The following is a 27778-nucleotide window of genomic DNA, read 5'->3' on the forward strand; positions in this document are numbered from 1 at the left end:
AACATTGCTTCCAGCAGCGTCCCAAACAAATACAGCTTGATCCCTTGCAATGTTTATGGCACGCGCTATGCCACCTGAGCCACCTTCTCCTGAAGATACTTTAATACCCATATTGGCTCATAACCGAATGCTACCAATTACCGTGAAAGCTTTAAAGTAATACCTGCAGATAGACAATGGTCTTATCTATGATCAGACACCTCCAGGCCACATAAACAGCCTAGTTTTTCCCCATGACAAGTGACAACACTATTTATCCACCGATAGCCTACCTGGGGAAGCTTAACTGCTTACACCGAGGGGAGAAACAAGAATATACCGGACAGGAGGATCTGTACCCTGCGAGCCCAAAGCGCATCACCTAACCCGTGAAACGCAGATTTGTGCACCAGCGTCGCTGGTCATGGCAGCAGGGGCTGAGCAACAAGCCTGTAAAATCAACATTTTGGACCAAAAACTTGTTCTGCCAACTCTATTGCTGTGCTGAGGCTCGCTTTTCAAGACTGCCTGCAAAACAGACACAAAACGCAACTTTCTAGAAGCAGGTTTTTCTACAGGAAAACAACATTAAGTTGTCTCAAGGCTAGATTCAACACTGAAAACTGCAGAAATGAGAACATGTCGATGAAGACTAGAAATCAAGTCCAAAGAAAACAAAAAACTAGAGCCACAGGAGGAAAGTGATGTACAAAACCGAGTACCCAAAAGAAGCCATTCTTCACTGCAAAGTTGCCAGAAGTCAGAAGACGAACTTTATCTCTAGCAGTCTTCCTCTGACCAAGTTTTTTTGGCGTTCAATTTTCCTCACCAGTTAAAGAGCACTACTCAAGTTTCTACTTTGCTGGCACACCATCAGGTTCAAAAACTTCAAAAGGTTCTTTAAATTTAGCATTGCTCCAGTGGGTATTACTTTTGCTAATGTGTCTGAGTGAACACTAACCGGCAAGGCATGGATTTTTCTATCAGAGAAACTGGTTTTGAATATATTTAAGAGATTTGCAAGTGTAAGCATAATGAAAGTTTATTAGTAACTATTTTAATAGCTAATTTTTGCACACCTGTACTCAAATGGGTTGTGGACCTATGATTTATGGGCTGGCATAGCCCTGAGCTCAACATATAGTCATATTTTTCTGTGTTGCTAGATAGTATTACAGAAGGTATTAATTTTTCAATTGCCAAATGTGTTTGAAAGACCTATATAATTCTCAGCAATAAAATAAAAAAACACCTTTCATTTAAATAAACTTGCCCTCTGACAGCCTGTTTAGCAACAAATGGATTATCTCAAAAGAAAGCAACAGGTAAACATCAGGGGACCAATCCCAATGGACCTCCTTGGGCAAAGCTACAATGAGATGTAAGCAAAGAGCACAGGCTCACGTCAGAAACAGACTCCAAACAGAACTGTATTAACTGAAGATGCAAACTTGCAAGAAGGTGCACAGGTTTGTATCAAGAATTTAGCACTTCCACAACACGGTTCATCCTCAGAACACCTAATAGTTAGCTCTCGTAAGGCAATGTGAATCATCATAAACATTTTCTAGAAAGGGTGAAAAGTGAAGCAGAATTTACCCAAGGTCAGAGAGGGAACTCATTTCAGAGTCAGCGTTGATACCAGAGCTCCTGGCTGGATAACTCATCAGGATCTCAAAACTGCATAAAATGTAACCTCTTTGAGAAGCTCTTCCATTTCGGTCTGAAAAATCCACTTTCTTAGCAGTTTTAAGCCCAAACTAGAATCTAAGGACACAGGCGCCTACTTTTGCGCAGCACACAGTCTACAACAGCCTTCCCTCTGTTAGTACCTCGATATCAGAGAGGAGGGGATCTTTTCTGCCCTCGGACCACTTTGCTAACTCCTTCCATACCCAAGAGACCACAAGATTTGGTATGCAGACATCACTACCCTCAGCTGCTGGCAAACTGGTTCTTGCATTATCTGTGATGTTTAATCCCCACCTCCACGTTCCCACTTAATCAGACCTCTGCACTGCTCCCCGACATTCACTGGACAACATTCTTCATGTCCTTACAGCCACCAAATGGGGACAGGGGGGAAGAAGCAATGGAGTGTATGGAAAGCTGCAGGAGCAGGGTAAAGAGTGAAGACATTACTGGACAGGCAACATTCAAATAAAGGCAGAATTAATGATTCTCATTAGATAAACATATCAAGGTTAAATTTTATTTTAAAAAATTGCAAGTCTACCAGGAAGTATGTTTATTTGATGACATTACTCTCCAGAAACCACTTACTTTAAAAGCTTTTCCTCTCTGGGTAGTTCTAATTCACAAATAATTCAGGGCTCACTTTATTAAGTAACTCAACACAAAACCAACTCCATTCTGACCAAGGACTTCAAGCTTTAAAAACAGTTTAAGAAAAATACTAACCATACTACCAATACAAATGGGAGTTTTTCCAGCTTCTGTTCTTGATCAGGAAAAGGCACATGCTTGCTCTCAATGAGTTCAAGTCCAACACAAACAGTTCAGGACACCTAAGCTAACGTTTGACGTTCCCATCAATTTCCCTGAAGGGCTCGAGCTGACCACAGCTCACCTGACATCACCCAACTCCTACCCAGTCCTTTATTTCCACAGGCAGTTGCTCTCACCACCGTCGCGCTACCACCACCCCTCACATCCAGGGCTGGTTCACCTTCCACACAGCTACAGCGTCCTCAACATGGCTAATTCTATATAGGCAGTGGAGGGAGAGTGACCCTGCGTAAGGGAACAGGGAGGTAGGTAAGAGCTGAGGAAGAGCAGAGCAACTGTAGTGCTACAGTAAAATTAACTCTACAACTGCCTGCTGCTGTTTTTCTTGGTAGCCAGGCACACTTCAGCGTGAACTGCGTGAAAACTGCAACCAGAAATCTATCAGAGCATCTATGTTTTATGGAGGGGTCAGATACTGCTCACAAACCCCCTTGGCTCCGCTGTTTCAAATAGCACCGATCTACTGGAACTTGTATCTGTTTTGAACCAAGTAAGGTAGCTTCAAGGTTTAGATACAAAACACAGTTTGATTTAATGATGCAGCTGTTACAGGCACTGCCACCTGCTTCTCAGCACAGTCCTTTTAGGAGGTGAACAGGCACTCTTAAAAAAATACGGGAAAAGGCTTTTCCCCTCATGTATTAGTTTTTGAAGTAGTCACGTGGGGTCTTTTTGGGTAAACTGTGGATGCAAAGACACAAGTTCACAAGGCTCTAGCAGCATGAGATTTTTTCAGTATATTCAGCTTTCTCAATATGAAGACAGGTTTCCTCCTTGCATTTTTTAGAGCTTTCTACTATTGGTTTAACAGCACAGTCACCACTACCACTTCTCCTCTTCATAAACATATAGCTGAGTCAGTTCAGTTTTAGGATTAATCCTAGCATGATTTATTATGAGTAGCATCAATTACAGCAAATCCTCAGTATCAAACTTTGCCAGGAGGGAGGATGAATTAAAACTATCCATGTGCACTAGGTTGTTGGGTGGTTTTGGTTTGGTTTGTTGTTTGGTTTTTTGTTGTGTTTTTTTTTTAATTTGAAGTATTTTAATAGTGTCTACACCTTCAGCGGTTTATTAGCTTGTATTTAAATTGGATACTTTAAAACATCATGCACCCTCCAATGAATGCAACAGAAACGTACGGAACATTTCCACTGTAATTAAACCCATGTGTGCTACAGCTCATCATCACCAAGGCAAGACTTCTAGGAAGAGATCTGTGCCCAACAGAAACCAGCATCATCAGATGCAAGTCCATTTCATCTCTTTTGACAGAAAGAAGAGGCAGCAACTTTCTTCTAAATCTCGTATTAGCTAAATGTAGATGGAAAATAAACTGGCTGATAGGCAAGGGAAGAGATGGAGAGTATTGCTGCAAACAAGCTGATGGTGCAAGATTTTTGGCCCTTTTTAGTCTAAAAGATAAAAACACCTACTACTAAAAGGGATAGAAGACACAGTTTTGGCTCAGAATTTAGACTGAAAAAATGCTTTCTAAATCCTAGCCTAGTAACAATAAGAAATTTGGAATATAAAATAATTTAACATCATTGCAAGCTTAAATACCAACAAAGTGGCATTGGGCACTGTAGTAAGACAAAATGTTGGTAACAAACTACAAGAAATACCAAGTCATTTCTCTAACTTGAATCAGAAGAAATCTACACAGCAAAAAGATACTTGATTCATAGTCTCTGTGGGTAGCGTAAGTGGGAGTGCTATATTGCGCATTAATCTGACAGTGTCCCTTTCAACAAAGGGGTGTGGGCAACTCCAAGCAGGGGTCACTGCCCCACTCTGGGACCGCGTACCCTAAATATTTCATTGATCGCGTCCAAATTAATAGATGTCAAAAAGCTCTGCTTACTCCTAGAAAAAGGCTGGACATGAACATGTTCCTGCAATGACACCACTTGCAATTAAAGTGGGAGTTTTGCGCTTAAGCTCCTGATATTCAAAAATATCCTGACTGACATCAAGTTATTCTACATCTTAAATGCCCAATACTGTATGAACAGTAATAAAATGAACACAAACTCATTTTAGTTTTAAACTTATAGAAACAAGGTACCAATTAAAGTAGTTGTCTATCAAGCTGTTTTATTCAGTCTCCTCTCAACCATGACTAGTTAAGCTGACTTCAGAGAAGAAAAACAAAACATTCAGAAACTTCTCCCACCTAAAAATACGTGTTAAAAGCAACATACAGACGAGACACACAAACCTTTGAGCTGCACGCAGATTACCAATAAATATACAGAAACACCACAATAAAGGACAAGGTTCATCAAAGAAAAGTCCAATAACTGCTATTAAGACCATTACAAAAATGAAAGTTAAGTGGGTATTTTTTGCAGGCATGTGCAAGCACATTACAGTGTAATCAAAGCAGAACTTTGCTATTATTATTACTTTATGCAGCATTACAAGGTTACTGAGGTGCAGTGTTTAATAGTCTAGTCTACAGCTTTTCCTGACCGGAGGAATGCTCACCAAACTCACTATGGACCCACACCCTCTCCAACTGTTGCAGCGCGGCAGCATCCCCCACCCCATCGAGCTGTTCCCATCCAGAGCATCAAAACTCCCAGCTAGGAATCCGAAGCCCCACTGGTACATGCACATCACTCCTTTAAACACACAAGCCATGTGAGGTCTGCTCACAGCAGGACTGACCATCTCCTAAGTCTTCAGACAGCTTTCAGTTTATCTACTTCATCTTTGGGAGCTCGCTACATCTAAGAGACAACAACCTTCAATAGCTACGGATTCCCTTTCAGCACTAAACACATTGCCCCAAGAGTTCCGTGCTGTTCCTTCTCCTACGCCCACCCCCCCATACCCCCTCAATGTGAAGAGGTAAATTGCATTGACTAAATCAAAACCAATTCTAGCCTACCAGCTGAATTTGGTGATCGCTCCTCAATGCCTCTCCCTCCAAATGAAAACACCTTCCTGGTTATTCTTGGTCCTGACTCAGAGAAGCTGATGCTTGAAAGTACCTGAAAGATACCATCAAACACTTGGCATTTTCAATAATTTATCTTAAATTTTCAGCCACGTACAACTGGAAAATAAAAATCTACAGCACCATCTTCTAAAAAGGCACTTTCTGAGGACTGTCTTGCTTAAAAAAAAATAAAAACCACTCCAAGTTTTAAACAGCAGAACTGCTTTGTTTTAAAAGGACCCTATGTTAACTACCCGTGTTAGGTGAGGGGGTACCTCGGACAGGATTTGAAAACGCCAGGGCACGTGGGATGGAAAGTGGATGGAGTCTCTCCATCAACACCCTTGTTTCTGTAAAACTGATGCTTCGGCATTTTGCCTCGCAAGCCCCTCCCTTGCAATTACTTCCCCTCCATATGCACCTTTGCCTACTCAGGGACAGCAATTTGGTTTTCTTTTAGTGTTACAGAGATCAGGATTCTTGAGACTCTGCTAGGGAGGTAAAATGTAGGATCCTGTACCCATCTCGTTCATGCCTCAACTACTGAAAGTACAAAATCTTCTACTAGCAGAAAGCATCAATTAGCTCAAGCTCTAACCACTATCTTTTCAGGTTTACAAAACACGATGAGCGAGTTGGCTAACTGAAGTTTTATTTAAACACGTGCCGAAACAAAAATGATACCCTAATACCCCATATCAATCTAAAGTACCATCTTTGGGTAGGAAAGAATGACAGGGATCTTTCCCTTTGACATCCCTATGGATTTTTTCACTGGATCCAACCACCCTGCCAGTAGCAGCCATGAAACTCCACAGCACTGAAAGGGACAGAGTATCTGCCTGGCGTGACCAGAGACCAAGATGGCCATTTAGAAATAACGATCTCTGAAAACTGAATTTATCGTTTCAATGTACATAATCTGAGCTTTTGATTCCTTCGTTATAAAAGTGCTTTGAGTAAGGTTCTAAACCCTCAGTTCACAAAACGGGGAAGATATCAAAAGAGGACAAGATATGAAGAAATTGTAAAAAAAAAAAGGCCTCAAGCTTTAAGTGTAGGCTGAGCTTGGAATTTCACCAGAGCGGACTTCAAGACTAGTAGAAAACCAGTATTCGTAGCTGGAATTTGTACAGAAGATGACTATCTAGTATCTTATGTCGAGCATTTCATAGGACAAAAATTAGTACATGAGGAAGTGAAAATAGTTTAGGACCAACAGCATCTTGAAATAATTTGACTGACAACTTCCAGAAACCCATTTTACTCCTGAAAACCATTTCTGTGGCCAAACAAACTTCCAAAAGGATGCCAAAATGAACCCTATAAAAATAACTTTTGGACATGTTTAACCAGATTACACACTGAACAGTAATACAGTGATCCTGAGTAAAATGGCCACAGCTGAAGTGCCCTACAAAGAAAGAAAAGCTACTTACAGTGGAGTCAGTCATTCTGTTAGCAGATGTTGCAAGTTCAACGCCTCAACTACAAAACACTCTACTTCTCTCCAAATCTGGATCTACCAGTCGCTAGATCGCGGGTTTCGGCAAGGCTTTCTGCTAGGTTACGAGAAGCGCTGCCGCCAGCCCCGGGGAGCGGTTCCCGCTGCTGGCACAGCACCAGCGCCGCAGCTGCAGGCTCGTGCGGCCGATACCCGAAGGCTGCTCCTTCCCCAGCCCAGCGCTGGGGCCCTTCTGCGTGCTCCCACCACGGAAGCAGTTAGCGGCACTTGTTAAGTACAAGTGAGGTCTCGGCGCAGTCAACTGGTACAGTGTCGTAGGAGACAGGAACCGTTTTTCTAGATAGGCGTACGAACGAGGCCAGTATGTCTGCAAAGTAAGCAGAACTGTCAGCCTTTGCCCACGTCTCTCTTTGGACTATATACAGACAGCTCCCAGCAAGAGAGGGGGGATCTGGTATGCCACTCACGATTTCCCCAAACAGCACATAGAATTTGAGATTTTTTTTTTTCTTTTTAAAGGAGAGCAGGTACAAAAATAAAAGAAATCCATATACTCTGAAAATATACTGGAAACTGCCACCACAGATGAGGTACCATTTATCCCGACCCCCCACCCCCAAACTGCAAACATCAAAATATATATGTTTTTAAACAAAGGAAGAATATCTGGCTATTTAATCTCAGTTAAAATGACAGCACCCTTTGTTACACTTGATTATTTCACACCCTTAATTCTCTTTTGAAAAAAACAAGATATCTAACTAACCTTGATTCCTTGCTTATCTCCTCATTCCTTAGTGCAGTAATTGTCCATCTCCGTTTAAATAAATATAGCAGCTACAGCATCATAAATGTGTGGCCTTCCCAACGCCAGTAACTTGATATTGTAATACAAATAAGTATCGGCACTTTACGTAGATATTTGCAAAACCAAGAATAGAGATTAAAACTTCCAAATACTCTTCACATGAAAACCAGGTAAAATGCTAGCTCGACAAGTAATTTAAGTCACTTCCCCAATGAAGTTTAACTTATTTTTTGGTGAAAGTAGCAAGCAAAAAAGCTTATCAAATCATAGTCACTGAGCGTGGGCAGGATGAGCCGTGTACAGTGTCTTTGAAAGGAGCGTTAAAAGACTTTTTAAAAAGGAATTTTCATCTAAACGCCAGAAATCCACAAGAAGTCTTTGTAAAATATTTTTTAAAAAAAAATTCTCTATTTTAAAACCATTTTCTGTAAAAAGCCTAACCTGAACCTTTTATAAACAGAACTACTAGCTAGAGTGCTTCTGAGAGAAAACTGACAGGTCACAGACCAAGAAAAACATTTGAGAGACTTAACTCTGAAACCAACTCGCTCAAATTGTTTAGCTACACCAACCTCCCTGCAGCAGGTTTATGTGAAGGCGCTGAAAGGTAAGTGCATTAAGAAGTCAAAGAGCATGGCTGGGCCGGTCCTGGGCCTGCGGGCGCAGCTGGCGAAGGCGTGCGGCTCCCAGGACCCCAGAGACTCTCAGACACACCGGGGTCTGCCGAGCCTCCCCTGATCACCCTCCCGCCTCCTCTCCAGGGACCCCAAGCCACTAGCCAACTGCCCACCATCCCGACTAGTTCCAGTGCAATTTTAGCTTTGCAAAGTTAGTCTTTTTACGTTATCTTCCTTGATATTGGGAGATAAAATATGTATATACACTAACTGTTTAGTAAAGCTCTTTGAGACAGTGTTGTGAACAGCACTACATACATTTCAGTACAATATACAAACGCACAAAATACAGTACTTTGTTTTCTGGCAGAAAAAACGGGGGAGATTCATGCCTGTTGAAGCAAAACGGGCTCAGATTTTAGGCTCAAAATACAGTATATTGGCAAACAGCGGATTTCATGAGAATGACAAGAGATAAGCTACTTATACAAACCCACTGGTTTTCATGTGGAGAGCAGGTGGAGTTCAGAAGGGCTGGGATAACAGCAATGCCCATACAAACGATCTGCAGTATATATACTATGAACCAGTGCAAATAAAAACAGTCAAAAATGCAGTTCACGAGTTTACAAAGTGCAAAACTCCCCAGTCCCCTCACTGAATAAATGCTCGTCTCTGACATCTTAAATATTGTTTTACCGTTAAAGTGGAATGAAAGAGTCCCATTAATTTGTTTCACATTTCAGTGATTTAACATGTTAGAACTATCCCAGCCCTCTTTATTTGCAAAGTGAAATGAAGTTACCAATAACTTAATTTTAAAAGGAAAGTCATTATCAAAGAGGAAAAAAGCCTAAAAACTTTTAATTCCAGACATTTTACTGATGTCAAATAGATTTAACTAAGCATGTAAAAACTTAGATCTTAATAAAAAACCCTTTCCATTTAATTCAAATATCCTCCACATTTCAAAGCCAAAAATATGGCCAATTCCTTTGTTAAATCAAAATATTGCAGTGACAAGTAAAGCTTGCAGAATTCTAGAAGCGTTTTTGCTATTTTTTGATTTAAAAAAGGAAAATTCAAGATTCCTTCTGACTATAAAACTTTCCTTTCAAAATTAAGGCTTTTACTTTGTCCTTTTAAAATCATGGAGGTGTCCATTCTTCCACAGTTAGTGGTACAAACACTGCTTTAGTACAGCTCAATGGACACAGTTTTCCTTTAGAACGCTTATTGCACTAAAAGATAGCAAAACAAGTTGTCAGTTTTTTAAAAATAAACATGGTTACATTTCTAAAAAATAAAAGTTGATGTTGACCATATGTTCTGTAATAATTAAATTAAAGCATTATTATTACTCTAATAAATATAAAAGAAACAAAAAGGAAGCTAAACTTCAAAACACATACATATGAAATCACATTAAGGTGTGAGAGGCAGCAAGTAAACTAGCATTTTTCTTTTTTCCAAAAAGACCTTAGCTCTAAAGTTTCAGTTCTGGTGTTTACTATATGTAATCCCATAAAACTTGGGACATCTGATCTCACGTGAAGCTTCAACGTATTTGGCTTGCCAGATAGAAAATAATTGAAACTTTTGGACTAGGTAAAACAGCAGCTTTAGTAAATTCACCAGGGAGCAAGAAGAGTTTGGATCACTACTGCCTGCACATAATACTACTAGCTTCTTTGCTTTTGAAAAGGGAATTATTGGAGCTGAGAACTCCAAAGCTGTGAAGAAAGACACAAAGGCAGCAGTTGGCTAAATTATGTTCAAATTATTGGATTTGTGTGCAAAACATCTTCCCCCCCTCAATTTTTTCTAGCTAGTGCTATACATTCAAATGTACCTGGATATGTTCACATTCGAACGCTTGATGGCAATATTGAGAGAAAGATTCCTCAATGCAGTGGGGTAAAAAACTTAATTGGGGTTATTTTTTTTTGCACACTTCCCTCCCCCAGACAATCATTGTGATTGTTGCTATAGAGGTGGTTTGCCTTTTTTTTTAAAATTACACCATCGATTTTTTAATTTTATTATTTCTTTTTTTTTTTTTGCAGAGATAGTTGTGCTGCCGAGCAACTTGAGGTAAAGGCATAAGTGGGTTAAACTACGAGAAATAAAAAATAAAAATAAAAAAAAAGATGGCGGTGCTTCCTACAGGAGACCGTGCCAAAAAAGCAGTTGGCTGGTTTCATATTGCATAATAGTGCTGTGTTCCTCGATGAAGTAAACAATCTTCCTTGTGTCAATTTAAGGGTTAGCCTCTCGCCCCTGCACAGTGTCAACTTCAGCATGATCGGAGGCACACCCCATAAACCAACCCCACTGGAAACATACATTGTATGTGGCTTAATTTTTCAGTTCTTCCTTTCAGTGAGTATGCTCCCATTTTATTGACTTAAGCGAAGTACATCGTGCGTAAGGTGTCTTGGTGAATTTGTACAGCCTTCGCGAGGGCCTGTGGATCTCTCCCATTGCTTTGTCCTGAAACATGGCTTCCTTCAGCACTGCAAGAAAACGAGAAAAAGACAAGCAGGGCTGTAAATCACATTAATTCAGATCAAGACGACACCTTCACATCTCTTCAATGTTTAGGAGGGCAACATGGCAATAGTAATAGAACTGGACACTGAGAAAAATCTACTTGTCTATTCACCCAGCAACGTCAAGGCTTTTAACAAATCCCTTTACCTTAGCTACTCAGTTTGTTCATCTAAAAATAAGCCTGTTACAAATACACCGATGGCTTGAAGGTTATAAAATGCTTCTGACAAACAAAGCAGAGTTAGATAAGTCGAAGGCACTTAACATTTGCTTCATTCATGACTACTCTAATTCTAAAGCAAAAATCTAAATGTGTGGCTTGATTCCCTCAGACCACGTCAAAGTAGTAACAGAATACGAAACTAAACTTAATTCTTTTAATCTGAGTGTTACTGAGTAGAATCCGCCAACCCACTCTTGTCTGATACTGAGCAGCAGCTGTCAGGAATGATTATCTTAAGACTAGTCCCAGAGGTAACAAAATTAACTGCAAAACGAGCAGTAATTATCTACAGTCAGATGGCTTTATGCCTGACAATGGAGCAAAGACCAATGGGGACAAAATCTTAAGCACACGTTTTCATTTACCTGTCATGTTCTTTGTCCACAAGATGGTATCGTGCTCTGAATGCTACCAGGTGAGCATAATACGCTGGTGCAGGTATAGAAACCGATCGTGTACAGCGCACATATGTGTGGCAGAGCTGGTAAGTCAGCAGCTGAAGTTCATCTGCAGTAAAACAGTTATCATCCCACAAAACATGATAGTGTGAGGGACGGCTGGTACCCTAAGAAGAAGGGAACATCAATTCACTTATCCGGCTTTTCCATACAGTCAGGTCAGATTTTTAAGTTCAGAAAGGGCCAGACTACCTAGTCTGAACTGCTACGTAACAGCAGCCAAAGAAAATTCAGTCTTATGTCAGCCCTAAATATATTTAAAGATGAATAAGTAGTCTAACATTTACAGGATTACATTACTCTTATTATTCTTGCTTGGAAAAAACCCACATGCCTTCTAGATAACCCTCAACGATCAAAACCTGCTTGCAACATGACTAAACTATGATTACACCACCTCTTAACTACCTTCAATTAAAACTGTTTCTCACCAAGACACACTTTCCAGAGAAATAACTGCTGCTTTTAACTCTTTGCAATTCCCTAGCACCCTAACTTAAAGTATGAACACTAGAACAGCTCCAGTATTTCAGAAGTTACCTCTAGAGTTCTACACAAAAACATACGTTTCCTTACTTCCACACAATGTCGCCTTTTTTACAGGTTCAAGAGTAGCAATTTCTCTTTGGCATTATGCTGAAACAGATTTTTACATGTGACTCGTGTCAAAGTTCCCCCCAGATACAGGCTGCCTTTCACCATCAGTACTTTAATGTTTCCTTATAGACCACAAACAAGTACTGAATACAGTTCTTAGGAACTCTTAGAAGTTCTGTATTAAATGACTGACTTGCACTTATTTTGAAAGACCCTCTTTTGGAGTGAACATTCCTATTCCCTCCTGCTTCCCCCCACAAAGGGTGTGATGCACTAGAGTTAAATCTTACAATGTAACTGAATTAGGTCAATAGTTGCATTTTAGCCAGGTTAGAAGTCTCTCTTTAAAAAAAAACAACATAAAGTATCAATTTAGTTGAGACTTCTTTGTGGCTTGCTATATTAACAACAATGAACTGCAAGGACATCTGGCGTTTCTGCTTCAACTTATAGTCATACTATTTATTTTTTTGTCCAAGGGGCCAAAAACTAGCTTGCCTAGACCTAGCATAAAGATAGATATCTAAGTGGGGAAAAGCAGCAGAAGTTTTGAACTCCTGAATAAAAACCACTGCAATGATTCAAAACTGGGAAAGAAAATATGCTCACCCAGCCTAAACAAAACTTACAACAATATGGTCAGACTCACATGATAAAATTTAGAGAGTTAATTTTTTTCCATTTTTAAGCAATATCCTGATACAATTTTTATCATTATGTTGACTCTCCACTGTATTGCTGGCAATACCACCACATCCTTGGATTTAATTTCCACAGCCTGTAATTCACTAGTTTGCATTTAGTCAGCAAATAATCAAACACTGCCTTCAGTCTTTCAAACTGTTTACATTTGAAAACTTGATTCAGTATTCATTTCATTTCATTGTGGCTATAAATCATAAAAGTAGCAAGTCTTATTTTCAGAAATAACAAAGGTACAAAATAAAGCAACATCTTTAAACAGCAGGACTTACCACCAATACAAGTTTTAAACATGTAGCAGGACCACCTCTTAAGCAAATAACACTATCAGTAACACAATCATGAGGTATCTCAGATAAAACTGAGCTAAATGACATTTCCCTACTAAATAACTGTTTGTAAACACAAATGTCACAAAAGAGAGAAAACAACATGTTCTCAATTCACATTTACCTACAAAGAAACAACCATACCTGTATTCCAGCATGGCTACAGAGGTAAAAATCAAACTCATATGGATGTGTAATGTCTGTATCTACAGTTGTTCCAGCTGGAATATTGCCACTTCGTCCAACCTAGAGAAAAGGTTTTGTTAAAAAGTGCAGGTAACAACTGTTTATACATCTCAACTGTAACTAAAAATACAAGTTTCTGTTCAACACGTGCAAGGTTTCCACGAATTAACCGCCTCAGTACTGTTTGGAACGTGTCAATACAGCAGCCTAGGATGTTGGACAAGGACACTGTATGGCTCCCTACTATCTCAGAGTATTACATCCACAGCACTTCAGAACTTTCAATCTCAGAAAGCCAGATAAACTGCATACACATCTGTAATTAGAATTGTCAGCTTCAGTTTGGATCGACTCAGAAGAACAGAAATGTTAAGGATTCCATCATTTTGTATTTTCCTCTATTAAGGTTGCTGTAGACTTGGTCCTAGGTAGTTACATGAGCATTAATTATGGTTCACTGACAAGGACTAGTATCAATGTGCAACATGACAAAGCCTGATGGGGTTTGTTTTTGTTTTAAACACACTTAAGTTCAATGATTTTTCAATTTGGGGCCGCATTTTGTGCTTATCAATTCAACATCTTCCCTGAACACAAAGACAATCAGATTGACAGAGAAGCCCATGCTAATATTTTCTCCAACAGTGTAAGTGCTTGACGTCAAGCTTTTCACATAAGGCTACTATGAGGGACGGCAACGATTACCCTTTCTGTTCTGTCAGCACAGAACAATCGTGTATGATGTCGCTTCTGCACCACAATATATGTTATTCCAGGCTGGTAATCTTTCTCCAAACTGATGCAGGCTTCTCTAATGGCTAGCAGTTCATAATACAAAACCTACAAGCACAAGACAGAATAGTTCAGGTTTTCCTTCCATTGTATTCTACACACAACACCTAATAAATGGCTTGTAGTTAACACTAAGTGCAACTTTGCCACACAATTAGTAATCTTAGGAAGTAGTTAGAAATATATATTGCTTCCCAAGTTCTAAGACCTCTCCTTCCCAGACAGGAAAGAAGTTGCAACTTTTCTTACCCAACATGCTTAAGAAACGCTCTCCTTAAAAGTCTCAATTATTCTGTGGTAACTTGGTGTAAATGTAAGCAATTCAAACAGTACAGCTATTCAAATATGAAAACTGGAGTTATTATTTAGTAACACAGGCCTTCAGGGAACCCGCAAATGAACCAACCTGTCGAAACTGTCCTTCAGAGACTCCGTCCCTATAGAAGATGATACGTGTGGGCTTGAACCGTGTTGACTTGTAGAACTGGATGAGAAGCTCTCTCACCATGGAGGCTAGATCTTGGATGATTTCCTGCCGGGGTCGCTGAACTCGCACCGTGGCACAGTACCGGCTTGGATGAGCATCCATACTACCTACAACCTTCAGGGGAAGATTACATGAGTAAAGGCTTCAAGATCAAATCTATACCAAAAAAAATTAAAATAGCAAAAAAGCCAAGAGCAGCGACTTTCAAGTAAAAGATGCTTATGTTAAAACAACCACCACAGTAACATTTTTAACTGGAACTTGTAGCAGGTACAGGCTTAACACCTTTTCAAAAGAGGTATAAAACTTGCCCTTCAAGCACCCGAAATGCATCTGCAGAATTGGAGTCTCCCGCTCTGGTGACAGCACACTAATGCATATTCTTATAATCCAGACACAGACTTTTTTCTTTGAAGTTTTCTCACCTTTTACACAGAGAAACACTTCAGTTTGCCTTAGTTACTTTAAACAAGGATGCAGTTTCCGTAACTGCAATCAATGCCAAGTAAAATACCAAGGGGACAAAATAGGAAGGGACTGACCAAGCATCCAACTACCACCTTGATCTCCTGGACTGTACCAACACAAAAGGTAAGAAGTATCAAAAACATTCCTGCCAAACCAGGCCTTTAATTACATTGTTCTCCTTTAAAAATACAAAGATGTTATTAACTAACATCAAAGCTGCATTATTTCCTTTAGAATATTTTTGCAGAAGTATATTATTTAATTTGACTGCTATTTTACCTTGATTTAAAAATTAAAAAGCTAAGAAAACAGTCTGAAGTATCAAGACTGTTTTTCTTTTAAAGACATGATTTTTAATAACATTGGAAATGTGTGCAAAGAACTGTCATAAGCCCTGAAAGATATTTGACATAGACATAGTCCCTGAGTTGCATTTACTATTTTAACATTTACCTAAGATGAAAAAAACAATGCTGATTTAATAAAACTTACAGCAGCTATGGAAGGCTTCTTTCCATCTCCAGCAGGAGGATGAGTGACATCGGCTCCCAAAAAGATCACTGGCTGCTGGAACACAGAAGGTCTTCAAAAAGAAAAAAGTGCTAAGTCACACTCGTAGATGAACAGTTGGCGCAAGGTTATTGCTCAATATGGGGGTTTGTTTCTGTTTCAGCTAAGCTGCACAGAGAAGCCTTCTATCAGGTACTCCGGCCAAACTTAAACAATGAAACCTTTGTGCACAAGATGTGAACTTCAAAACCACCATAGCAGTCATTCCAAAATACACTGCCATTTCACTGTGGCACGATTCTAGTGGAGAAAAGCCACAGAGCTACACCTGAACAGTACAGACAGCTTCTTACAGAAACTATCATTCTAGAGGTAGATTACACTAACGCTTGGACATCAGCTAAGCACCACTTTGGCACTGCATCAGCCATGCAACACATGGCTGAGTGCAGTACCACACAGATTATTCTGTCTTACAGGATTTAAGCAGCAGGATGGTCTCCCAGTGCCTTCAAAATATTCTTCCACGCACCATTGTTTCACATTTAAACTGTGACCAATAACCACTCAGAGCCCAAGCTAAGAGATTTAATTCTACCTCAAATATCACATACTATTACCAGACAAATACTTCAACTTAAACTTGGCCATGGTTAGATTTTGGGTGCTAAGGATCAAACTTAACCACATCTGTTAAAACAAAACCCAAGTCAGTCTCCACAAAGAGTCTCACCGTTGATGAGGTACAAGAATGTTGTTGATTCCTCCTAGTTTAACATTAATCTTCAGGCACAGATTTGATAGGGTCTGTGGAGATGTTTTAATGACGTTCTTGACTTGAACACACTGTGTGGCCATTCCCAACAGTGTATCTCCCACACGCTTCACCTCCGCTGAGAAGCAAATATTAGGATACAACATTTGAAATAAAGCTAAGATCAAAATATAGCAATAAGTCACAATAATTTACATGTACATACTCTGCAAAATAACTTTCAACTTATCTGCATGCTCAGACCTGCTTCCAATTAATTTCATCTTTAGACACAAAACATTGGCTTCTAATGTCTAAAGAATGGTCCTGAAGAATTTTCTAACATATGCTGGGCAGCAAACTTCTCAGAACGATACTTGACCAAACAGGTATATACAGAGGTGTTCCCTTACCATACACCGGTGTTTTCCCTGGCAGGATGACAATGATGAGCTGAAGCCCCGAATAGGTGTTCTTGAGGTGTCGAAACATGGGCTCCACACTGTCTGCACCCTGGGCGTATTTACAGAAACAGGGCTGGCCTTGGATCGGCATCCCTGCGTCTTTGGAGATCTTGCGCAGCTGATCTGTAAAACCCCTGAAGATGAGAAGTTTTTTTCAATTTTTGCACTAGCAATAGCACACAGCAACCAAAGCAGAAGGGGAGAGAACAACGGTATTACTCAAAGACAATTCCAAATAGCTTTTAAAGCAGCATTTCGAAAACGTTCGCTTTGTGGAGGCCATACAGCTTTGAGACACCATAGGCCAGAGTGGAAAAAAACATAACCAACAAACAAGTTAAGACACCTTCAGTACTTCATTCAAGATGCTGGAAGGAACCATACACAAAACAGCAATGTCACAGGACCAAAACCCCACGGCGTACCCAGGTACAGTGTTTTGGCTGTAGCTTCCAGCAAAGAAGCAAAACAACTTGGATTCTCTCCCTAACATCTTAGATGATTAAAATGAGTTAAAACACTCATTGGAAGTCCTAAGTTCATGTTTTCACCAAGATGGCTTCATTAAGAGAATAGTCCAAAGCCTGAACCATGACATGCCTTACTTCAGTATTTCTTCTCTGCATTGTCTCTGAGTGGCAAAGCAAGCTATAGCCCACATTTTGATCTCAACACCAGTGTGAAACTGCTTCCCTCGCATGTCCCAGACTCCATGGCTTGGGGTTGCCACTGTTCGATTCTGTGGAAACAAAACCAACACAGATATTCAAGCAAAAGAAAAAGAAAAAGCCTATGCTATTTACAGTTTCAAGATAACAAAAAACCGTTTACCATTCAAACTCTGATCCCTGTATTGCACAACTCTTCAAAAGAGAAACGAAAAATAAACCACCTCACCCGTCCTCCATACTGCAACATTGGAGCTGGGAGCACGCGCCCCGTCACATGGGCCATCTCATCCCGGACTTTGAATTGGAATTCTTGAACAAATGGATCTGCATCATAATTTGCACTTCTCACCTAGAAGAAGAATTTTTCCATATTACAGAAGTATCTAATTATAATTCACATAACAAACAAAAGACTAACAGGAATGCTGCAGAAGTGTTCTACAACAATTCCCCTTGACATTGAAAAAGGCTCAGATTTAACTGCTCAACACTATCAACTTATCCCCAGTGAAACCAAGTACTACCATGAGATATACTGGATGAGATTTTTTTGTTCCCTTAACTCAAGTGTCCATTTGTAGTTTGCTTGTTTAAGAGCATTTTATTTACTCACAGGGTAGATCAAAAAGCATGCTCCTTTAGAGACAAGCACACCCAAGATTAAACAAATTAATTCCTTTTATTACTGCACATTCATGTCTTCCATGTTTTCCAGACCAGCTTTATTTTAATTTAAAGATTTTGGCTAACTTGTCAGCTCAAAACCCAGACCATTTCAAATAACAGCTATCTGCTTATACAAGTATTCAACTAAAAATATTCAAGTTTTATAGTATTTCAAGTCAGAGAAAACACTGATGTTTAGAGTGTCTGGATTCAGCAACAAGAAAAGATATTGGAGTTATCAGGTGAAAACATTTACTGTGTTCTATGGAAAGCAGTCAAACATCTCAAGTACAAGACTCAGGCTCAGGAGACCTAGAAACATTCTTCTACCCTGTTAGAGCTTCCTTGTATTATTCTGGGCAAATCAAGTTGCTCCCGTTTGTTTCCCACTGCCCATTAAAATTAAGTAGTGTTAGAGTGATGCTACCATCTTCAAACTCCTAACAGAAAAACAGAAAAAGGGAAAGACTCAGAGACCCAAGTCTTCGGAGCCTAGCTCATGATTTTAAAAGTATCTAGCACTGCTACAAATTTAAGCATCCTATAATAATAAAAAAAAGTATGGTGTTCAAATATCAACAGGAATCAAGGAGAAGAAAAGTACCTAGAACAAAAATCTAACTTTCAGAGTTTGGGTTCTAAAACCCAAGTCCATTTCACAGATTTGTTCAAAAACCCTGAGGGCCCAATAGAGCAAAACACTGAACTATTAGTCCTGAGTAGTTCCAATACCTCCTTGGAAGTAATTGTAAAGATTAGAACACAAGAGCCCATACTGCTGAGTGCTGGACTCATGCTATTATTGCAAGCTATTTGAAGTAAATCCTATTAAAAAAAGTAGTTAAAATCTGTTAAGGGGCTAGAAGGAAGGAATGAAAAGACTAGGTTGGTCACGTAAGAAGTTTTTGCATCTAGTCCAGTGTCATTTAGTGAGTAGTGTCGCACCGAACTGAAACTGAAGAACTAACCAATCTGCTTATTTCCTCTTGCCTATCTGGAGCAGATCTCGCTGTGGCCTTTATCATAGTTGATGTCTGATTGTCCGTTAGCTTCTTGATACAGCGCTGGCCAGCTACAATGTTACATACCTTTAAAGGAAAATCAGAAGCATCAGTACACAACAGGAGCACTGAAACAGATCCCAACATACCATACGTACATAATGCTATCACATAATGCTATGCTATCACTATAAAACACATCCCCAACGTGCTTAAGGAACTGCATATTCTTTCTCATAGTTCTAAACTTCAAAGCACTTTTTAAGATGTAGATAGTCTTTAGTGAAATAAAAGAACAACAAACATGTAGATATGTAAACATGCTCGTACTGCAAAGTGCACTACTTCCTAACATTTTGCAAAATGATACAGTCTACCAATAACAAGCTGATTTGTCAGAACAAGTTCATTACTTCTAAAGGCAGGTAGGTGTGTTTCTGTTCTTGTCCAACTTGTAGGCAAGGAAGATGAGGGTATTTCAGCTGGAGGTTGTATTTCTCTCTGAAATACTGTGCTACTGTTCTCTCCACAGTCTGGCCATTTTCTAACTGTAAAGGAAAGCTGAAGAGACATACCTTTTAATAAAATGTACAGAAATCTTAGTTGGCAAGTATCAACATCCCCAAAACTAATAAAATACTAGGTCCTGTTACACATTCCATGTTAAGGCTATCACACATTTTATGCTCTGACAAAAAGCATCTTACGTTTGATGACTTGCAGGCCTCCTTGTTACGTTGCAAACACGGTATTTCCTTCTCATCGTTCCACAGTGAGTCACTTCTACCTTTAGACCTGCACAAAAGTACCAAAAAACCTGATGTCATTAACTACACAAAAATTTGCACAGGAGACACAAGGTTTCATATAATAGAACATGTTCTAATCCAACAGCTTTGATGGTCAACGTTGAACAGCACAACATAAGAAATTATTATTCTCTAAACATTTTGCTTTCGTTATAATTTGATTTCTGACTAATCAGGCATTATGTTCAAAACCAAATCATAATGTATAATATTGAATGTTCAATGTCATCTGAATTTCTTGCAGCAGTTTCATTTATCAGGCATGTGACTAATCTCAGACTCAGACGGCTGTCTTCACCATATTCTTTTGTTCTCATTCTCAATGCTGTATTCCTCTTAAAACTAGCAATTCCAACATAATTGAAATTAAAAGGGCAAAACAAGATTTCTACCTTATCGTTCATTTTCCCTGCAGCTTTGTGTCCACATTCAGCCTGTAATTTTCTTTTATTTCACCGACTAAGTTTAACTTCATATTTTGAGCAGCTGAAAATCTTGCCTAAAAGCACCCAGCCTACACACCAGAGGCTCACCAGACCTGATGCTCTATCCACAATAATGACAGCAACAATGGCAGCTTCAAGAGGCTTTCAGTGGCTATTTCTATTCACTGTGCGTGCACTGTCTGTACTGTACATAGAGAGTAGACTCAACATCTGCTGGAAGCACTGAGCTTATCACACGAGTGCTGCACAGCATCGACACGCTGTTATGTCCTTCCCCAGCCCCACGAAAGAGAAGGCAGTTGAAAACAGAGCCCTGTTACCCAAAAAATTCAACCTACAGTCTACTAGCAAAGGCTTTTGAGAAAGCAGTTGGATAACTTGTCCTGTTGAGGCTCATGTGGACTGTGGACCACAGATGGAACACCCCACATCAAATCAGGTCCCTAAGTACCAGACAGCAGATACTGTGTTTAGTTTACTAGGGACACAGACATCCTGAAGAAGTATCAACTGCACTTCATTGATTCCTGACAACACTAATTGCAACATTAACTTCAGCATTACTTAGAGGATGGCATAATCAAAAATAAACTACCACTGCACTGATACAGCATTAAGAGAAAATACAAAAAAGAAACCATGAAGCACTTTGGCCAAGCAGAAAAGGGGTTGTGAATACAGCGATATCTAGAACCCATTCACTGCTTTGTCATTAATCTGCTGTGACACTACAGAAGGCACTACCCTCCCACAGAGCTGCTCACAGACTGCCAATTCTTTAATGCAGGGTATGTTTCACTATACGTGATCACATCTTGGCTGGAGTTCCCAGATACTACAGCTGTAAAACCAAATATTGCCAGCAAAGGTAATCTTTCAATATTTTCTGACTATGGTAACAAAGCGTCTGAGGCACCCAGGATCAAGCAGAGACAGGTTCTCATTCTCCAGTTACCTGTCTTCCAGAATGAAGACAGATAGGTAGATGTAAAAAGGAGGCATGTTAGGACTACTACAAAATAATTGCTTTTTTTCCCACTAACGACTATTCTATGAACACATCAGTTTATGACTATAGTTCAAATTTACTTTTTTGCTGCCCAGTATTTCAACAGAGCCTAATCTTGCATCAAGTAACACAAGCGTTTAAGAGCAGAGCTTTGAAGAGCTGAGCTCTTTCAAGGCTTCTCTCTCTGCAAATTACACTGGAATGAAAGGACATGGGAAAATGCAAAGCAAATTAGCATATATGGAGTAAAACTACTCAAACCAGCAGCTTATGCAATTCCTTTGGAATGGAATTTGGCCTTCAGCTCCAAGTTAGCAAGTGGCACTTATTTTTCCATAAGGCAATCAGTTATTAGAAGTCACTGCAACACCATACTTTCAAAGAATCAACGATGTTAGCTTTGAAATCAATTTTCACTTTGCCTCAGCATTTAAACAGCGGGAGACCTACAGCACAATACCACTATGGCCTCAGTGACCCTTGCTTATAAAAGGTTAGCCACCCAGCAAGGCAACAGCCACTTACCTCTATCCAGGCAATAAACAACACTTTCTCTTTCCCTCTTTAAGCCACTGGGAACATACCTCATTTTTCATCTTTCATTTCTGTAGAGCTGCATTGTTTCCATTCAGGACTAGAACTACAAACCAGGCATACTGCACTTCTCTGGGCAGTTCCAGGGCCTTTCTACCTCTAGCCAGGAGGTTTCCAGTTAAAACAAGTCCTTTAGAATTAACGTGCTTGCATTACCTGGCACAGAACAGATACATTTCTACTCACCCTTTATCTCTTTGGTGAATTTTACCCGATGAGAATCAGTCAGAGGTCTTGGTTGTTCATCAATATTATGAATGTCAAGAACTTCACACATAAACTGTATTACAGGTTGTGCTTTGTAGAAGGCAGTGGCAGAAACTAAAAACAGCAAAATATTAAGTGTAAAAAACCTCAAGTCAGAATGTTGCGAAGCAGTATATAAATGAATGCTTTTTAAAACTCCACGTAACCCTCAAGCAAATGTTGTGCAGCACACATTTTTAAAAACAGATTAGCAAGCCTTGCAACAGCTAAGTATACAAAAGCCAGTGTAGGGCCCACAGTGACACATCGGTCTCCAGCACAGTCATCCTGCAACTACTTTCCATTTCAGGGTTTTGAAAGGGTTTTTCCCCAGATAACATTTATTTCTAGAGAGCTGTAACATCCCCAAGAGACATTCTCTTTCGACTCTGTATGGAGCTGCAAGCAGAGACAGTATTAATATCTCTACTGAAGACTTATGAACATGAAAAAGCTAAGATTATTCAATATACAATATAATTTTGTCAATGGTATGATCTGCTCAATTACTGAAACAATATTTGGTAGAAACATGAGCGCTATTTTAACTATACACAAACTACCAGTGCATGCAACCCTTGATCTACCAAAATCTCACCCTCCCTGCATACTAATGACACGATCACATTAAGTGACAATATACTGTTTTTAAAGAGGACAGCTGACTCATTCCATGGAAGGAAGACCACGAACAATCTGCTTGACAGAGTTATAAGCAATTGAAACAATACCTTTCAGTAAGAAAGGTGAGGTGGCACTAGATACAGCTCAAACACAAGCAAACTACTCCACAGATTTAAAACTTTAAATGGCAACAGCAGAAAAGTAATACTTGACAAGCATTTTATTAGTTTTCCAGATCTCATGTACCAAACCCACCACATCCCTGTGCTAATACAACGCCACATTCTTCAGACATGCGTCACTTTAGCAGGCTGCCAACTTCACATGACGCACTCCGGCCAACACCTCCGGATGTCGATTACTGAATGAACACAAATAGCTTACACCCCCAGCGACTGGCAGCGTGCGGTTTGTCTCTCACAGCAACACAAGCGACACAGAGAGAAACAGATTTTGCAGAGAACCTCGCACAAGTTAAACAACTAAAACAAAAATCAAGCAATGGGATTTGAGCATAATCTTCACACAGCCTCAAACCACAACATAAAGCGATTGCTCCGTAAACCGTAGCTTACAAAGTTCTTAAGTTTCTCATTCACAGAAAAGACTGAAATATTTCTACCACAGGAGTAACTAGTACGCTTTCTAATCCTGATAAAAAAAGCTTGCTTCACAGAAAGTAATAGCGCAATACATCATAAATGGGTGTAAATTAATACTCTTGTCCTACCTGAATTATAGTTATCTCAGTACCTACCATGTAGATAGTAGTATTGGTTATTTCTCAGACTGGTAAGATTTTTACATTCATTTTTCAAACAATAGCTACACCGTGGCTGCTGTTTGGAAGGTAATTTTACAAGAACACACACATCTGAAGTCACATTAGTACCATCCACAACTTAGGTAAACCAGAACACACGGACTTGCAAATTTTAATTGTGAAAGCTCAGTATCATCTGCAACATCTTATTCATTTATTATTCATTTATTTATCATTGTTCATGGATGAGGCTCTCATGGACATGGTTTAGTGGTGGACTTAGCAGGGTTAGGTTTACAGTTAGACTTTATGATCTTAAAGGTCTTTTCCAACCTCAATGATTCTATGATTATGCTCCAAGACAGACACTAAGCACAACCTGACTTTGAGTGCTTAGCCTAGTGCAAAAAAGAGAGACTATTTACCTTGGGTTTATAGAGCATTTCAAACAGACAGTGAGAACAGAATGTGAATTAGAGAAAACTTCAGGCAGCACCTGCATCTCAAACACTGACATTTTTCAATAGGGGTTTAACAACCAAATAGAGTGCTTACAGCACCAAGGAGTCTGACACATGCACCAGTTGATCTCAGATGCATTCATCTGGGACTTAATAAAGCGGTGCAAAGCAGATCTGATTTTGCATGAGAAAGCCCATCTCAATTACTCCTATTCACAGAAGTGTTTGTGACATATTTCAGAGTTTTCTTGGAAGTATTGAACAACACCTACTGTTGACAGCTGCATGGAGACACATCCTAAGCAGTTTGCCTGTATTACTGTGGATGTACCAATACAGAAAATTAAGCAGGAAAACAAGCTATGCTAGGCTTTTCCTTCCTATATAGGAATTTTTTTTTCCTAATACGGCAGGTGAATTTCTGCCAAAACACTGACGTGATGACAAATCCAGAAAGAGAGACTTCGATTTCTAGGTAGCCTTTGCCATGTAAGTCGGGTCTGAACTGGCTGAACAGGAAGCCAATGTATGCATACATACACTTCATTATCACAATCTCACTCCACTATCACCATTACAACTCCTGCTGACTTCACAGTTAATGTTGTGTTTCATAAGGACGTTAAAAGTGACAACTACTAATCTTCAAACTGAGCAATGAGACAAGTATTTTTCAGGTGAAAACCCCTTGTCTATAAAGCAATTAAAGTTTGAAAGTTTTCTTATGCTGACATAAATTCTAGCAAAATACCCCAACCTACTTTAATTCTTTACTATTTGCAATACAAATTAAAAATCAGTGTACAAGATAGCTTCTGGTTACTAAATCCCTCTGCACTGATGGCACTGAAAGTTATCACCACACAGAAACGTGGTACCACAAACTCAAGCACGTGACAGTAAAATGACTGAATGGCAAGGTCATTTTTATTCTTAGAGGCATGTTTGTTATTATCTTTATTCTTAACCCTGAATCCCAACTTACCATCAATATTGAGCATCATCTTCCACATGGCAGGCCGAACAGACTGATGGAATCCAAACCAGACCTCCCTACCCCCACCCAAGGGGTGATCATAGCCTTCCGGAGCTGAGAAAAAGGAGCGGCCCACAGGGGTATACCTGGTGAAAAAGACAACCATACGTCTATGCTATTGCATTCCTAATAAAAAACTCTATAATAAAGATTATAACACACAGCACTTTTTTTTTAATTTTATGCACTGGGAATCTGTGCTTAGAACCAAGTTTAAACAATACACTCTGAATGCTGCCGTTCCCATTGCAGTGTTTTTAAATTTAGACACAAGATTTACTAGTTTTAGCAATGCACAACCACTTTCAATTTTTACAACAAATCAAGAACTAAGTTAACTTACCCCTTCTGATCTTTCACTTCAAGAAAGTATAATCTCATCACAGCAGATTCTGTCCAACAGCATTGTATATACTGGACTGACCCTCAAATATAACTTTGCATGTTTTAACTAGGAAACATTTGAATACGATGTACACTGAGAGAAGGAATAACTATGATGGAAACAAAGAACTAGAGAAACTAATGTTTCTCTCTCAGGTAGAAAACAGCTGCTCACAAACCTCCAGGCCTCCTCACATTTGTAATGGATAGACATTAGTACAGAGGTTAACATCTTTCATGTTTCCTTAGGATCCTTAGCTGAGGAACGCTGGCTTCCGTAAAACCACAAGTCATTTTTTTTAAGTCAGTTACACCCCGTGAAAAACACCAGTGTGAAGCCATCCGACTGTCTAAAGCCAGCAACCAAATTTTAAAAGTAACTTTCATTGACCAAATAAAGCAAAATCAATTTGGACTTCTCTAATGTTTCAGGGTGCTAACAGACTTTGTTAAGACAGGTATCTAGTCTCAGCTGTGTATTTAAAACATGAGAAGCATGCATCATTGACGGGGATATCAATGAATTAAAAAGATTCATGCTTTTAGACAGTCCCTGCCACCAAGTGCACAATGCTTGGCTCAACTTGAGCAGAAAACACGAAAGCAGTGCTACAGCATACTGTAATCTCTCAGTATTTCAATTAAGGCCTATTGTAAGTATCTCCTGTTTCCTGATCTTTTCAAGCAAATATATCACCTGCTCTGGAGCTTAAATGTCTACAGAAATACACACTTCTCCATAATTAGCTTCAATCTCCCCAGTTCAGCTAACCAGCTGTGCTGCATAAGGGGAACGATCATTTTTTTCTTTTCACCTGTGAAGAAACAAGGATGAAGGTCTCCCAATGGGGACACTTCAGGTAAAGACAAGCTGCAGGAAGAGAGTGAACCTACTTCATGGAGGGTAGGTGTCGTAGCACCACATCGACAGCATGAACAGGGTTAGTGCTGATAGGTTTGTCTAGTTCCAGAGGCTCAGGCAAGGTTCTTCCTGTCAAAACTTCATGCAGCAAGTGCCAGCTCACCCGAGAAACAAACTTTATTGACACTTTGAAGGGACGATCTTTTCCACCTTCTCCTGGTAGTGTCACATCCAAGTCCACCTGGGTGGGGGAGGAAAAAAAAAGCAGCTGTATAATCTCAAATCTGGTAGCCTTGAGTTTTCACTCCTTCCCATAACTGGGCCAGAGACTCAAAAACTCAGATATTTAGGACACAGCACATTTGATAAAGTACATGATCAAATGCACAAAATAAAGAGAAGCGGGTCCTCACCAAGCAGAAGGGGATCGTGAAACTTTTTGTCATCTTGAATCAGAAAACTCTTCATTCCAGAGAAACTGTGGTTTGATTTTTTTTAATAGTACTTCATCATAAGATAATGTATTACAGTCTGCAAAACTGAGCATTTACTAGATTTTGCAGTAGAAAAAGGCTACTAAATTCTAGGGGAGGTTCTGAACGCAACTATTACACGCACATTTACATACATTGGAATTTGCAGAAAATACATTAGAAGGACTCCATTTCAATACAGATACTGTAAGATACTTTCAATTTTTCTGAACTCAGCAATATTAGAAGTTGGGCTTGTTTCTTTTTCTTTCCTAAGAAGCTGTTACAAATACTTTTTTGTCCAGTTATCTTACCCCAGTAGTGGCCACAGGAAGCGGATTGGCTGTATAGAGGCTTCTTTTCCCATCATAAACCGGTCTACGGTCCCCAAATATTGTCACTTTAAAATGCTGCACCATTGAGTCCACCACCTCCCTAGAAAAGTTGATATTTACATTGAAGATGTTTTCAAAGAAGTATCAGACTGGAACTGGCTCCCACACACCCTGTGTTTTGCTGAAGTAGTTTCAACAAATGTATTACTCAATTGAATTATAGAACACCCACTGATATTCCAAAAAGGTGCTTCACATATTTCAACTAAAATAACAGATAAACACTAAAGAATAAAATCAGAATCAATGCAAATGCTCAAATACTGGAAAATATTGTTACTGAAATAATTTCAGAAAGTCCCAGAAATGACTGAGGCCTTTGTATAACCTTTATTACACAAAGCAAGGACACGCTTACCTTGGAAGAAACCCGCAAGCTAGTATTATGAAAAACTAGTACAAACTCACAACTGAAAGCTATTCCAGTTCACAGAAGCAGTACAGTTAATTGTACCATCCACCTA

The 27778-nt window shown here is 39.5% G+C and overlaps 1 protein-coding gene across 1 annotated transcript in view; it reads right to left on the bottom strand.

The window, feature by feature from the left end:
- Nucleotides 1-10651: 10651 nt before the first annotated feature.
- Nucleotides 10652-27778, bottom strand: part of AGO3 (argonaute RISC catalytic component 3) — a 30007-nt gene continuing 12880 nt past the window's right edge. Inside the window, exons 3-19 of the mRNA XM_059830941.1 lie at nucleotides 27234-27354; nucleotides 26479-26687; nucleotides 25150-25286; nucleotides 22257-22391; nucleotides 19920-20007; nucleotides 19626-19773; nucleotides 19180-19299; nucleotides 17772-17894; nucleotides 17480-17613; nucleotides 16824-17008; nucleotides 16390-16549; nucleotides 15639-15729; nucleotides 14598-14792; nucleotides 14105-14239; nucleotides 13358-13459; nucleotides 11493-11692; nucleotides 10652-10867 (exon numbers count right to left, since the gene is read on the bottom strand). Of these exons, the coding sequence (XP_059686924.1) occupies nucleotides 10759-10867; nucleotides 11493-11692; nucleotides 13358-13459; nucleotides 14105-14239; nucleotides 14598-14792; nucleotides 15639-15729; nucleotides 16390-16549; nucleotides 16824-17008; nucleotides 17480-17613; nucleotides 17772-17894; nucleotides 19180-19299; nucleotides 19626-19773; nucleotides 19920-20007; nucleotides 22257-22391; nucleotides 25150-25286; nucleotides 26479-26687; nucleotides 27234-27354 (2392 nt within the window). The 3' untranslated portion in view covers nucleotides 10652-10758. The remainder of the gene's footprint in view (nucleotides 10868-11492; nucleotides 11693-13357; nucleotides 13460-14104; nucleotides 14240-14597; nucleotides 14793-15638; nucleotides 15730-16389; nucleotides 16550-16823; nucleotides 17009-17479; nucleotides 17614-17771; nucleotides 17895-19179; nucleotides 19300-19625; nucleotides 19774-19919; nucleotides 20008-22256; nucleotides 22392-25149; nucleotides 25287-26478; nucleotides 26688-27233; nucleotides 27355-27778) is intronic.

Source organism: Gavia stellata, chromosome 29 (genome assembly GCF_030936135.1).
Source record: "Gavia stellata isolate bGavSte3 chromosome 29, bGavSte3.hap2, whole genome shotgun sequence".
NCBI lineage: Eukaryota > Metazoa > Chordata > Aves > Gaviiformes > Gaviidae > Gavia > Gavia stellata.